The sequence below is a fragment of the Phlebotomus argentipes genome, unplaced genomic scaffold (genome assembly GCF_947086385.1).
Source record: "Phlebotomus argentipes unplaced genomic scaffold, Phlebotomus argentipes genome assembly contig_2, whole genome shotgun sequence".
NCBI lineage: Eukaryota > Metazoa > Arthropoda > Insecta > Diptera > Psychodidae > Phlebotomus > Phlebotomus argentipes.
The window spans coordinates 885,631-898,468 of record NW_026776162.1 but is presented as its reverse complement, the minus strand read 5'-3'; the positions used below and the strand labels follow the sequence as shown (position 1 = coordinate 898,468).

The following is a 12,838-nucleotide window of genomic DNA, read 5'->3' as shown; positions in this document are numbered from 1 at the left end:
GCTTAAAGAAAACACTCGTTTTCGGGTTCTTCACAAATTTAATAAAAAGTACTACACAAATTTATATGAATAACATTTCGTAAAATATATGCACTAGAGTTCAATGAAGTGAGAATTACTTGTCCTTAAGGTTAAATTTCACAATTTTCTTTGGCGAATATTTTCATATGTTAAACAAAACACAACACCAAATATTACGTAAGATAAATAAACATGAACAGAGTCAGGAGGAATAACCATACTTTAATAGTAACACATTCGATAAATTTAGACATTCTCAATAGGCACAATATTCCTCCACACATTTCCTATCCTTATTCTCTATACAATTATTTTATGTCTTCATTTGATCATGGATAACATTTTTGCCTTCACAATAAACACAGAGATTCAAAAAAAGTCCCCGGAGATTAGAACAGCCGGCAAAAATAAACATTTACTTTACGATTCATTTGACATTAAAGCTAGCTTTAAATTCTCTGTGCAAAATAGGAGATTCTTCGATTGCACTAAATTGGAGAAAAAACACAATCAGCAAATTGAGGTAAAAATATTCGATTTCTTCACTTCAGTCTCTTAAGGATGAAGCTTCTTCACAACGCAAAATCACAAAATAAATGATTAAATTAATGAAGTGGGAAAACCCTTGTATAAGCCTAACTAAAGAGCAATGAGTATATCAATTACTAAAGTGACACCGGTTCAATGCTTTCCTCTCTCTTTTGTGATGATCTCACGTATCCCGGAGCGACAGGATTGTCTGGCCCGTGAATAACCAAATCCAGTTGAGCCGCTGATAGCTTAGTATTCATCAGCTGCTCAATTTGCTCCATCTTGATAAAATTAGCCGACGGATTTGAGTCTCTAAAGGTGGCTCTTGGCGCGTTGACGTCGCAACACTTCTCATTCCTCGCGCGAATCGTCTCTTGTTTGATGATGATCTCATTAGTGATGTACGCCTCGCGGCGAATCTGATCCCTGAGTTCGCACGGCATGTCTGGGATGCACCAGCGCACGAGAATCATCACCAGAGCCACGATGTTTTCAAACACCACCACAAAAGCCAACCTCGCGGCCAGGATGTGCCAATACATGGACGTCTTCTCGTAGCGCTTCGATGACCACGGAGGCTCGCGATAGTCAGGATACCGGCAGATTGTCACGTTGTATTCTGTCATTTGCGGTTCGCTTCCCGCCTGCAAATGTCGTGTGTCGAAGTACGCTAGAGAATAATTCATGTAACCTCCCAAGGACCCATCCGGAGACACTACCACTTGGTACACAAGTCTGGGGATGAAGTCCGATGTAAATGCGATGATGAAGCCATTCGTGATGACGCTCAGCTTCCCAATACAGTCGAGGATTCTGTACCAAATGCCAATGTCTCTCACTCTCTGAGACACAGGACGACGGTGGTAAGTCAGGAGCTTCTTGGCATCCAGTCTCATCTCCAGGACGTTGTTGATCAGGGCGAAGAAGGGTGCCAGCGGAAAGGCGGCCACGAAAATCGTGGCAAAACCGTACTGCAGAACCATCTCGAGGTACTCAGGGAAGAGACTTCTAGATCCCCATTGAACCAGCTTCAGATCTCTCAGCCATCGCTTCGCTCCTCCTTTCATCGACCACCCACTCTTGAGTTTGGATCCCGAAACCTTAAGGACGTTGAGCCAGCGATAGAATTGTGGCAGAAGCATCTCCAGGATACTATTCATCGTCTGCTTTCCCACCATTATTATGGCCAGCTGAATGCAGAGCTCCATCAAGCATCCTCCAAAGCCACACTCTTCCTGGCGAAAGTTGAAGAACCTATTGTAGTCTCCTGGATAGCCGATAAACTTCCCCTTGAAGAAAGCGATGTAAAAGATAGAAGCGTAATAGTTGACAAATTGGAGCAAATAGATTTTGAGCGTCAGTGAGTCATCAAACTCCGTCTGTGTCCTCAATAATTCCAGCTCGGTGAGATATTCCGCCACAAATGTGTACATCCAGTTGAATAGGATGATCAGACAGAGATTGATGCTCGCCGCTGTGGCAGTGGTGAAGAGAATAGCTCCGGAATTTGTCACACTGTCGCCGTAGACGCTGAGAGCCGCGAGCACTGACATCCTGTAGAGCACCACAGCCAGAACAGCGGCGACTGCCAGTGCGACGAGAAGCATCACAATGGAGAAGCTGAGGATCGTGGCGGGGAGTTTCACTCGCCAGAAAGGCACTTGAGGCTCCATTTGATTCGTCACAACATTCACTGTTCGGCGTCTCACGTGATTCAGTCTGGCGAGGTATTGCGGCCTTGGATGCTCCTCATGGATGTCAAATCCCGTCAAGTCCCACCTGTGCGTGATTTCGGCTGAGTACCTCTTCCACAATTCGAGGAACAGCGTCGCCCAGAAGGACATGAAGATGGCAAAGAACACCGTGGTGGGATTGTCGAAGAGATATGTAACTCTGGCGTGGAGACAAGTCTCCTTGAGGTCCCAATAATCGCACCAATGGTCACAGAGTGGACACATCTTCACATCCATGCTGCTGCCACAAATATCGCGGCTCACCTGGTAACTGTCCATTGTACGCCATGAGTAGATGAAGCAGGCGACTCCCACAATTGACGCCAGCAACAACATGTACGTGTAGAATCCCAACCAAGCAAAGTACAGGCCAATCTTCACGCCGAAGTACTCCTTGATGTAGTCCAGAGGCTGATATCGATACCACTTCGACACGGCGGCCCATTCTGTGTACAGTAAGTGCCTCGTGCTTCCGGGAACATTAACTTCTCCCTAAAAAGCGACAATTACACATCAATACTCTGCTGACTTCTCGGAGAAGTGTTAATTGACAATACTTACGTCGTGAAGCGGGTAAGCGGCAATGTAAACCTCATCAGATATCAGGCGATCAATGCCAAAGGCATAGTCATCAGCCTCTTCGGTGGTGAAGCGTTTTCTGTCCAGAATGAACTGCACGATTCTCGATCTCACGGCGGCTGAGAAGAAACACGGTTGCTGCACATCAAATAGATACTCTTTGTCTCTGCTGTAGACGGCAGTGAATCGATGGGAAATTGGCGGGAAGTGTGTTTCGTCAACCAGGAAGCTCTTCACAAATGACCCCCACAAACCATTGAGTTGGTTCAGAAAGGAAGGCTGAGACGATTTCTTGATCATTTCTGTTAGTCCAGGAATCTGGAAAGGAAGCATCAAATAGTCAATTAATTTTTCTGGTTACAATATTAAAAATGAAACGGAGGAAAGCTAGAATATTAGAGCGTGTAAAGCAGGAAGAAACGAAATTGTATTAGCCCACAAAGGTAAACCTTCAGGTAAAACTCTCTGACCTTGCGCGTGAGATACTGAGCAGCATTCTTTGAAATTGATCTTTTCAATGGCTTATTGTGAACTGTGCAAAGGGACTGAAAAGTATAATCGCGAACATAAATCAAAAAAACAAAACTAAATGTGACGATGAACACAGACTCACTTCTCTCATGGGCATTCGCAGCTTCAGGATCTCGCTGTATCTCCTCAGCACCTCCACTGGCGCGTGGATTTTCGTGAAGAACAGCTCATCCTCCACGGACTCCATCTCAAGTTCCAGACCATCATTTACGAGATTCTCCTCGAAGATCGTTCGCTTCTTCAGCCTCTGCTCCTCCACTGCGGCCACCTCAGGACTCGAGCTCTTCCACACTAGCACGAAGTCCACTGAGCGTCTGCCATCGGCGAAATACAGGCTCTCGCTGGCGGCCTTCTTGTTGTCGAAGGGATTCCGCGGGCAATCACAGTCTGTTGATGTGTCTTTGGTCATGTCAACTTTCTCAGGCGTTGCGTCACTGAAAAACAAAGCGGGTTTCCCAGTCATTGCGTGCAACAAGTCAAGGTGACGCAAAATCAGCAGCAGCGTGAAAAGAAAAGCAATTTCTTGGCGCGATTGCAGGACAGCAAAGGACTTGCTGGACACAGAAAGCCTCTTCACTTACTCGTCGCTGGTTATCTTGTCGCTGTCCTCTTCCACTCTGGCCAAGAGTCTGTGGCGCAATCTTCTCTCATCCAGCTCACAATCGCTAATTAAGATAATTCACATTACAGACTCACACGCTCTTTCCGCTATGTGACCATGAGTCATGCGAAAACCCAACATCTGGTTCACTAATGCAATGAAACTTACTTCCCCGTCTCCATCTCCTTGGTGTCCTCGTCCTCACGGTCGTACAGGCTGGCCACGGACATGGCGTTGAGATCCCTGGCAGTGATCGCCCCACTGTCCGGCTTCAGCCTCCCGGACCAGAACAGCCGTTCAGAGTCCAGCGACTCGTTATCTCGCTGCCGCGGCGGATTCACATCCAACACCACACTCGAGTCCGGACTCTGTGACCTCTGGCACCGATCATCGTCGCCACCGGGGTCTGAAGAATGGTGGAAAACCATGCGAAAGATAAAGGAAAATTTCACTATTGACTAAAATTAGCACTTCACAATCCCTTTGCTGTCCAGACTCTAATTCCTTGGACACTCAAACGAGACTGCAAACACTGGTGATGGGTAGCAATTTTGAGTGGAAACTCACCCATTTACTGAGTATTTTCACGGAAATTCCTCCACAATTCTCCGCACATTATTTTCCCGACGACGACGACTTGCGACTGTGTGCGTGAGTGACTTTCGGAGCTTTTCGGAAAAAGCTCACATAACCCAACTTTGGGCGGAAAATAAAAACAAACATTGCGGTTCGTGGAATTGCACAAATCACAGAAATGCCACCCAAAAAGGATGGTAACAAAGGAAAACAGAGTGGGAAAGGCGGCGCAAGTGGCGGAGATGGGGACAAAGGTAAAATTGGTGTGAAAAGTATTTAAATTGTTGGTAAACTGTCAGTGTTTGTGTATCAACAGGTCAGAAGGAGAAGAAAGGCGGAAATTCCGTGAAGGTGAGGCACATCCTGTGCGAGAAGCAGGGTAAAGTCCTCGAGGCCATGGAGAAACTGAAGGCCGGTCAGAAGTTTCCAGACGTGGCAGCTGCTTATAGTGAGGACAAGGCGCGCCAGGGTGGTGACTTGGGCTGGCAGATCCGAGGCAGCATGGTTGGACCGTTTCAAGACGCTGCCTTCGCCCTCCCTGTGTCCACTGTGGCCAATCCCGTGTACACAGATCCTCCGGTGAAGACGAAGTTTGGCTACCACATAATTATGGTGGAGGGTAAGAAATAAAGGCTTTCAATTTTTGCGTAATGTCTAATTTCATAGGAAATAACATGAAATCTGAAGGTAACGTGTGGTCCGGGAAGTAAATCGGCAATTTGGTGATGCCAGAACTACCGCTTGAAATTCAGCAAGTCAGTTAATCAGTAAGAGTCATCGTCACTTGTAGAGTCGTCAACTCGAACAAACTCAGTCAAGGTGTATTTTTGGCGAGGAGCATCAGTTTGGCTCCTATTGAGGCTAACAAATCCCTGCATGTGAAAATTGCAGTATGAGTCTGCTTTCACGATTAATGATAGGCATTCTCTGGCATCCTCAATTTGTGCCACAGTGGATCGGCTTCCGTGCACAATGTCATGGTATGTCGCTTTCATATTGTTGATTTGAACTTGGAGATATGAGTAGAAGAGCGATGCTTCTGCGTTTGAGCATGCACCCTGAATCCAGGCAGTCATTCTTATATCTCTGGTGTTCAGTTTCTCCACGCGGATTATTAAGAAAAATATGCCGAACTCAGTGAGCAGAGCAAAGCGATGTCCGACGCACAAGCGATCGAGAGTGAAATAGGACTTGCTGAGGTAGGCTGTCGCCGTGAGACGCCTCACGTTTGAATCGTGCCTGGTGAGTAAGTGGTTCTCCAGAGAGTTAAGCGGCATTGTCATTCGGCAGTACTGCATTCTGCACACCGTTCGCTCACTATTTCCAGGACTCGATGTGACCTGCGGAGGTGTAACTTGCGCCGCTTGTGACGATGATGCATTTCCAGTAACAGCATTGGCGTCAGGAACGTTATTAATTATTTGGGAGGCTGGGCGGGCCATTTTGCGAATTGTGGCAGCATCAGATACATCCTTCACAGCATCTTCCGGAGAGCATTGCAGTTGGCTAAGCTCCGTCATGATATCCTCTAGTGTGTAATTGCGGGTACCATTGTATCTGGCACAGCATTGGGGACACTGATTCAGTCTCCCGTGACAGTTTTGGCACACAGAATGTCCAGATTGGCACTGCATGATGTGGGAGGTGTACTTCTCATAGCAAACAGGGCATGAGAACACCCGGTCAACAAAAGTACTCTGTGGAAGTGGAAAATCCGTCATTTGCCACGGTCTTTCGCCTCCTGAGGATGCACTTACATTCGATTGTGACTGTGTGGATTCAGTGGCCCCCATTGTGAGGTGTAAGAGCCGGAAAGGGTGAAAAAACTAGAGAAAAAAGGAAGAATTGCAAAGTGCAAATAAAAAGCTGACTATGCTTTCACGCTTTCAATTTCAAATACCTCTTTTACGTGGCGCTGGTGGCGCTCATGATGCCAATCAGCTGTTTCCGGCGAATCTTGGCGCGTAAAGGTATTTTCTGCAATTCCACTAGACCTTATTATGCTGCCACCACGAAATTAAAGAAAACCACCCACAGAAATTTCGCACACAAGTCTTGAGTTTGATCTTGAGGAATGCTTATCAAAAATATTGCTTTCTTTGTCTTTTTTGTTTGGCTGTGTTTCCTGTGTTCACTCACTTGACGAAGGAGCGCTGTCGTCGCGACTCGTCCAACGGATTTCAATCTCAGCTGACTTCACGTTCTTGAGTCAGATCGTCATAAAAAAGTGCGAGCTTTGTGGTGCGGAATTTTTTCTCTCGTCAATTTTCCGTGTTTTTCCACTATTGTCGTGTATAAAATAGTTGTAAAACGGACAATCGGTGTCGAGTGCAGTGGGTGGTGAAGTTGTTTTGTATGTAATAGCGTGGGCAAGGCGAGGAGATTGCTGAGAAATCGAGACCCTCCAGGCACAGGTTGGTGTCGCCCCTCCGGACGACATTCGCGGAAAATTGCTGCGAAATACCACCACTATTTACCATTGGGACTATTAATAACCCACCCCGACGAGTGTGCGGAGAAAGTGGCGCAATAGAGAGGATTCCATCTGTTGCGCCACTGCTGAGGTGCTCCGCCAATGGGGGACACCTTTCAGGGCAAGTGGAGACAATGTACAAATTGCTGCCTCAAATTGCCCCTCATTGAAACACACACGAGCATTGTGTCGAAAGTGGAAGTGTTTTTGCCTTCTTCTTTTATTGAATAAGAGGCGGAAACCTCCAAGTAATTGCGAGAAAACCGAGTGTGTGTCCACTCTGCCGCGGACAGTGATTTCCACTGCACTGCGAAGGGCTTGCAGATCGACTCGCTATCTTGTCGGGGATTAGAGGGCAAAGATGTGGGCTAGAAGTGTTGAGATTCATCTCCCAAGGCTGAGCCCCAGAAAAGTCGTATTAAATTGAGCGATTCTCAATGAAATCGACAGCAACATCGCTCGAACTGTTCACAGTTGGATGAGCGAGAGATTGATTCCATATCTCAAACTGTTTAGTGGGTTAATGAGAAAACTCAGCGGATTACAATAAATTCATTCATTGTTTCTCATTTGATTTTCAACGCATGACACGCCGAGAGAGCGAAAATATTCGCCCAGAGATCGGGTTACATCAGAGAGTCTGGCATTTGGGTGATGCGAAAACAGCCCATCGAGAAAAGTGCACTGAAAGTGTGGCGCAAAAACGCAGCTTTTCACGCCCATTCATTGCTTGCTATCAGGGGAAAAATGCGGCGTTGTGGGAGGGCAACAAACTGTGGGAGAGGTCGCGAGGCCACCGAGGGCAGGGAATTTATGCAAATTGGCAAAAAGAGGCAGAAGAAAATGCTTCTCAGGTTCGGTTCAATGTATTTTGGAGGGAAAATTCACTTTTGCCAGTACAAACATTGATTTTTTCCAGCCAATTCACTGATGGTTTTCATGATAGGAATTTCCTTCGTGCTTATCATGGCGGCAAGGAAACGCAGAGGCAAAATACTTCCTCTCTTTTCTCTTGTTTATCAACACTGTGGAAGATTGTGGCAAATTTATTAAGAGTTTATTATCTAGTCTTTCTAGCCTAAGAATTGTTTGAATTCTCGCGACGCATTTTACATTGAACTGGATTTTAATAGATAAGATAGGCATGTGCTCATGTTTGTCGATTAATCACGGTTTTATCAGTGTCTCTGGCTTGGATTTTCAATTGATATCACTTTTCACACAAGTCAATCGCTCAGGTGTTAACTGCAAAGGAATTCCCTGTTAATAAATCAAAGGCAAAGTGAGGAAGCGATGTAATCTCCTGTTTTCTCTCCTTCCTGATTTGCAGAAGCATGACGATTCCGTCACGACCGGCTCCGGCTCCACCGCAGCAGCGTTCATCGACAGCGTCACAGCTGCGCTACACGCCCACAACGGACTGGGATGACTCGCCATTCGACATGGCAACCAGCGCAGCGTCGGGAGCGAGTCAGGGAGTTGGACGGAAGGTTCCGCCGCCACGGCCGCCGCCGCCAAAAGCCACGAAACCGCCCCTGAAGAAGAGCGGTCAGCCGCAATCAGTGAACATCCTGTCCAATCTGTTTGGCGCCACGGGACGCAGGGCCAAGACGCCGCCCACGAAGGCAACGGGGCCTCACATTGGGGCGCTCAAGTTACCACCGCCAAAGGTGAGGTTTCGTTCGCAGAGAGGCAAAATTACTGCTTGTTGAAACAGTTGAATTTCCTATAAAAACGACTAGAACGAAACGAGATAGTGTAAAAGAGGTTCTTTCGCGAGTTGCGAAGGGTTTGTGCGCATGAAAAGCGTGGGAAGAGCTTATCGAAAGCTCTGTAGTATTCAACTCTGATCTTTCCAGTCTATTTTTGACTGCAGCTGTGAAATTGTGGCTGAATGGAATTCTTCTGAAACCACTTATCACAATGAATGGGAACTTTAAATAGACTCCCTCACCTTTTAGTGGAATCCTGACAGAATCAATAATGACTCAGTCTCGTTGCTCGCCTTTTATGTGGCGTTGATTAAAGAGACCTCAGCGTACAGTGCAGTCATTGAGTTTTGAGTTTTGGGTGCGAAAGTGAGAAGGAGAAGAAAAAAACGAGGAAATAAAATATAAATATTTTGCTGTTTGTAAAGCAATATGTACGGCAATTAGCGAAAAAAGGTGAAATATAAATTTTTCTCGTGCGTTCACGTCAGCGAAAGTCTTTGTGTTTCTTCAAAACACCTCCGATTGGAGGGCATTTAAAAGTAAAATTTAGGAAGAGTGGTTAAAGAGATAAACGTTAATATTACATTGCTGTAAATTTGAGGCTGCTTTCTTGATGATACATACATAGATTCCGTGTCATGTAACTAAAGTGTTGTATGGTGTGTTAATCTCTGTTTGTTTTTATGTATTTTCCACTTTATGGGCTTTTTTCTCTCTGTTTTCTTACGTAAAATTCACGCTCTTGAGCTCTACAGAAAATATATTTTGGTATTATTATTATTATTGTGACGCATCATAAAGCTGTGTGTGCGCTCTGATAAAGAGAATGTCGTCAGATGTGTAGTGTGTGTGTGTTGATTTTGTGAGGACTCTATCAACTGAATGTCTGGTGTGTCTTGCAGATTCTGCCACCGCCAACAACGAAGCATCAATCAGCAACCAGTGACGTACAACTAATTGACTTCAATTCTCCGCCAAGTTCGCCGACATTCACCCAAAAATCCAACAGCGATTGCGTGAGTGTGGACAGCTTCAGCTCTGATTCCAACTATTCGCCCAACAACGGACACTCGTCGCAGGCTGAGAGCGGCTTCGAGGATGACTTCACCGCGGTGGATGTGTTGCAGAGCAACAGGGACGCGTGGGGAGACACCGCTGATCCCTTCACCTCGCCGCCAGTCAGTCAAAACTATGTGGGACCAAAAATTCGTCCGCCAGTAGCACAAAAGCCCGTCCATCTGGCGGGTTCGTCTTCCTTCTTTGCGCCCAGCATCACAGGAAGTCAGCCAGCGAGGGGCGGCGGAGGCGCTAAGTTCGACGATCCACTGTGCAACGGCAAGACTCTCGTGGCTCCAACACCTGTCGCCACCGCACCGACTATCATTAAGCCCAGCATCGCGCCGAAGCCGAGCGCTTTGGGTAGCAAATCGGGCGGCAGCGTGGCGAAACTCAAGGGAGTCTTCCAGCAGGACAGCCTCGAGGATCCGTGTCCCTCGCCGCCTATGCCAACGTGTCCGCCGCCTCCGCCCCCGCCAGCCTGCTACCTCGACGACACTGAGGAGACGGCGAGCTACGGCGTCGCTCTGTACACGTTCGAGACGGAAGAAGTCGGAGACTTGAACTTTAGAGTGAGTAGGAATTATGTCTTCAACATCACGCTAAGCAAATCTCTTTGCTGAACACCGTGGCGTTCTCAAACATCTGCGAAATTGAGATTCAGCGAGAGGAATTCTTCCCAGTGATCTCAACTGTCTACAGAGACAGTTAAAGAAGTTCTGTTGCTTCACGATAACATATAGAAAGTTGTATAAATTTTTATCATTAGCATAGTTTTTGCATTTTGACCTTATGCAAAATAGAACGGGAAAAATACTGATGGCATAAGTCACCTTTCAGTAAATGTTTATAGAGAGTTGTATCTCAGTTGATTCTATATCGATTGTGATCATCTTATCGCCAAAAGGTGTGTGTTGAACCACAATTTGGAATGTTCTACGCTGAAAATTCGAAGATAAATGCGTGCTTTGTTATCACGCACTTCAATTTATCATCATTAAATCGTGGTTGTGATCAAAATTCCTACCACAAAAGCGTGACTTAAGACGCGACTTTTGATGCATTCTCGATAGTTGGTTGACAAGATCTGAATTTTAAATAGCTTTTTGTGTATTGTTTTTATTGATTTTCATTTTGTTAATGAAAATCTTTGATGGTTAAGCTCTCGTGAAATCGCAAAAACCGAAATTCTGTAACACAACACAGATTGGCGAATTGATTCGATTTTTATTCACCGATACAATTAACCTCTGACCAGAGACTGAAATTGATTGAAATTGAGATTGAAAGCTAAAGTTATTAACGTCCTTCTTTTTTGCTAGGAAAACGAGAAAATCTATCTGCTGAGGCAAATCGACGCCGAGTGGATGTACGGAAGGAACAAGCGGGGCTGTGAGGGAATGTTTCCGATTAACTTCATTGAAATTCGTGTGCCACTGAAGGAAGAGGTGCCACAGAAGCCGCAGACAAATGGCCATGCGGCGGGCAAGAGTGTGACTGGCGGCAGTTGTGCGCGGAAAGCGAGGGTGCTGTTCGACTTCACGGCGGAAATGCCAGAAGATCTTACCATAAGGGTGAGTTTCTATTGACTTGCTTTAGTCACAAGGACAGCGCATGTGTTGGGAGTCACACTTGAGCGATTGGCGATCTTTTTCATGAAATGCACACAACAGTTTTGCTGTTGGCGGCATTTAAATGAGTGCTATTGTGTACGCGGAGAGAAATTGGGTCACAATGCAAAATAATCTTCGTTCTAGAACCATTTTGTCGCATTGATTCAACTCGAGAGTTTCTTGCTCTGCGCCAAGTGAAGAGTGTTCGTCAAGATCTCGTGCTAATTAAGGGGATAATTAAATTATTTTACAGTGTGATGCAATTTCGGTGGAATATTGGAAGATTGAACTATCGCAAAATTGTTCATCTTCTTGGAAAATTGATTCATCAGAGGGATTAAATGCGTGTTCAGTGAAAGAAAAACGCTGTATTATGACTTGTAATTGCTAATATGGCAACTCAAGTGTGTGTTTGCTATTGAAAATGTGAATTATGGGAATTTCTTTTTACTTTATTCCACTGTTTCTTCACGATTCAATTAGCGAGTCAGCCTTCAAATATTGCCATTCTTTTTGTACAGTAAATGTTTTTTTTCTGCAGAAAAATTGAAAAGTTGAATTTCAGAAGCTCGTGCGAGACCTTTTAGGTCAAACACGAGGCAAGAGAGATGAGTTGAAATTGCTTATCAGAGGTCGTCAATTGGAATTTGCTAGTCTCGCGCTGTAGAATTTGCAATTGTTATCCCACGGTATTGATTTTAATGGGAGCAAAGCCCCTTCGAGTGAATGCAAGTCTGCTCGCTCATTCATTGATTGTCTGGTTTTGTTTGTTCCTTTTGCAGGAGGGCGAAATGGTGGATGTTCTGCGCGAAATAAACTGCGAGTGGCTGTTTGGCACCATCAGAAATCGCACAGGTCAATTTCCAGCGAATTTTGTCGAATTTATCTAAGAGAAGAGCACACAAAATTGCCTTAAAACATCACCTTGGCGAAAAGAGGTCAGATATGATAAAATGGAATTGATATAGAAGAGGAATAATTACTGAAATTGTCATTAGGATATAACGGTAGGACAACTTTTTACAATTTACAAATTATCAATATACAGATTGTAGATGTAGTGCAGATGGGGTTTTTCCCTTTTTCGAGGAGGACAGAAACAAGGAAATTGCAAGAGAGAAAAATCTCTAAAAAACTTTCTATACAGTTTTATTACCTTGCTAAGGAATCATTGTAATGTATTAAGCATATAATTGAGATAGAAATAATCTAAATGTGATTGAGATCTGTTCTGGATTTAGTATTGAGCGTCTTCCGACGATGTCTTCGCGGACTCGAAGGAACGAAGCACGAGGATTCTGTGTGTAAATATTTGACTATACAACACTATCGATGATATCCAATCAAAGTGAAACATATTTATTTGTAAAATTAACTATATATCGAAGAAAATACACGTGAGTCGGTTGAGA

General features: G+C 45.1%; 4 protein-coding genes across 6 annotated transcripts; 2 read left to right on the top strand and 2 right to left on the bottom strand.

The window, feature by feature from the left end:
* Window positions 1-26: 26 nt before the first annotated feature.
* Window positions 27-4,647, bottom strand: LOC132263391 (anoctamin-4). Of its 3 annotated transcripts, XM_059763140.1 has the most exons (6): window positions 4,564-4,647; window positions 4,165-4,402; window positions 3,977-4,060; window positions 3,478-3,829; window positions 2,847-3,182; window positions 27-2,777 (listed from the first exon to the last, which is right to left on the bottom strand). In XM_059763140.1, the coding sequence occupies exons 1-6, from the start codon at window positions 4,565-4,567 to the stop codon at window positions 687-689; spliced, it is 3,105 nt and encodes a 1,034-aa protein (XP_059619123.1). In that variant the 5' UTR covers window positions 4,568-4,647; the 3' UTR covers window positions 27-686. The 3 variants fall into 3 exon arrangements, with proteins under 3 accessions (XP_059619123.1, XP_059619116.1, XP_059619130.1); XM_059763133.1 differs by lacking the exon at window positions 4,564-4,647 and having other exon boundaries at window positions 4,165-4,483; XM_059763147.1 differs by lacking the exons at window positions 3,977-4,060; window positions 4,564-4,647 and having other exon boundaries at window positions 4,165-4,483.
* A 22-nt stretch (window positions 4,648-4,669) lies between these two features.
* LOC132263381 (peptidyl-prolyl cis-trans isomerase NIMA-interacting 4) lies at window positions 4,670-5,650 on the top strand. Its single transcript, XM_059763120.1, has 2 exons — window positions 4,670-4,826; window positions 4,889-5,650. Exons 1-2 carry the CDS (start codon window positions 4,751-4,753, stop codon window positions 5,200-5,202), a joined length of 390 nt encoding a protein of 129 aa, XP_059619103.1. The 5' UTR covers window positions 4,670-4,750; the 3' UTR covers window positions 5,203-5,650.
* Window positions 5,337-6,441, bottom strand: LOC132263370 (E3 ubiquitin-protein ligase sina-like). Its single transcript, XM_059763109.1, has 2 exons — window positions 6,330-6,441; window positions 5,337-6,269 (listed from the first exon to the last, which is right to left on the bottom strand). The coding sequence occupies exons 1-2, from the start codon at window positions 6,363-6,365 to the stop codon at window positions 5,337-5,339; spliced, it is 969 nt and encodes a 322-aa protein (XP_059619092.1). The 5' UTR covers window positions 6,366-6,441.
* A 311-nt stretch (window positions 6,442-6,752) lies between these two features.
* Window positions 6,753-12,797, top strand: LOC132265350 (abl interactor 2). The gene is made up of 5 exons (XM_059765957.1): window positions 6,753-6,986; window positions 8,376-8,715; window positions 9,660-10,385; window positions 11,136-11,387; window positions 12,209-12,797. The coding sequence occupies exons 2-5, from the start codon at window positions 8,380-8,382 to the stop codon at window positions 12,314-12,316; spliced, it is 1,422 nt and encodes a 473-aa protein (XP_059621940.1). The 5' UTR covers window positions 6,753-6,986; window positions 8,376-8,379; the 3' UTR covers window positions 12,317-12,797.
* Window positions 12,798-12,838: the final 41 nt, after the last annotated feature.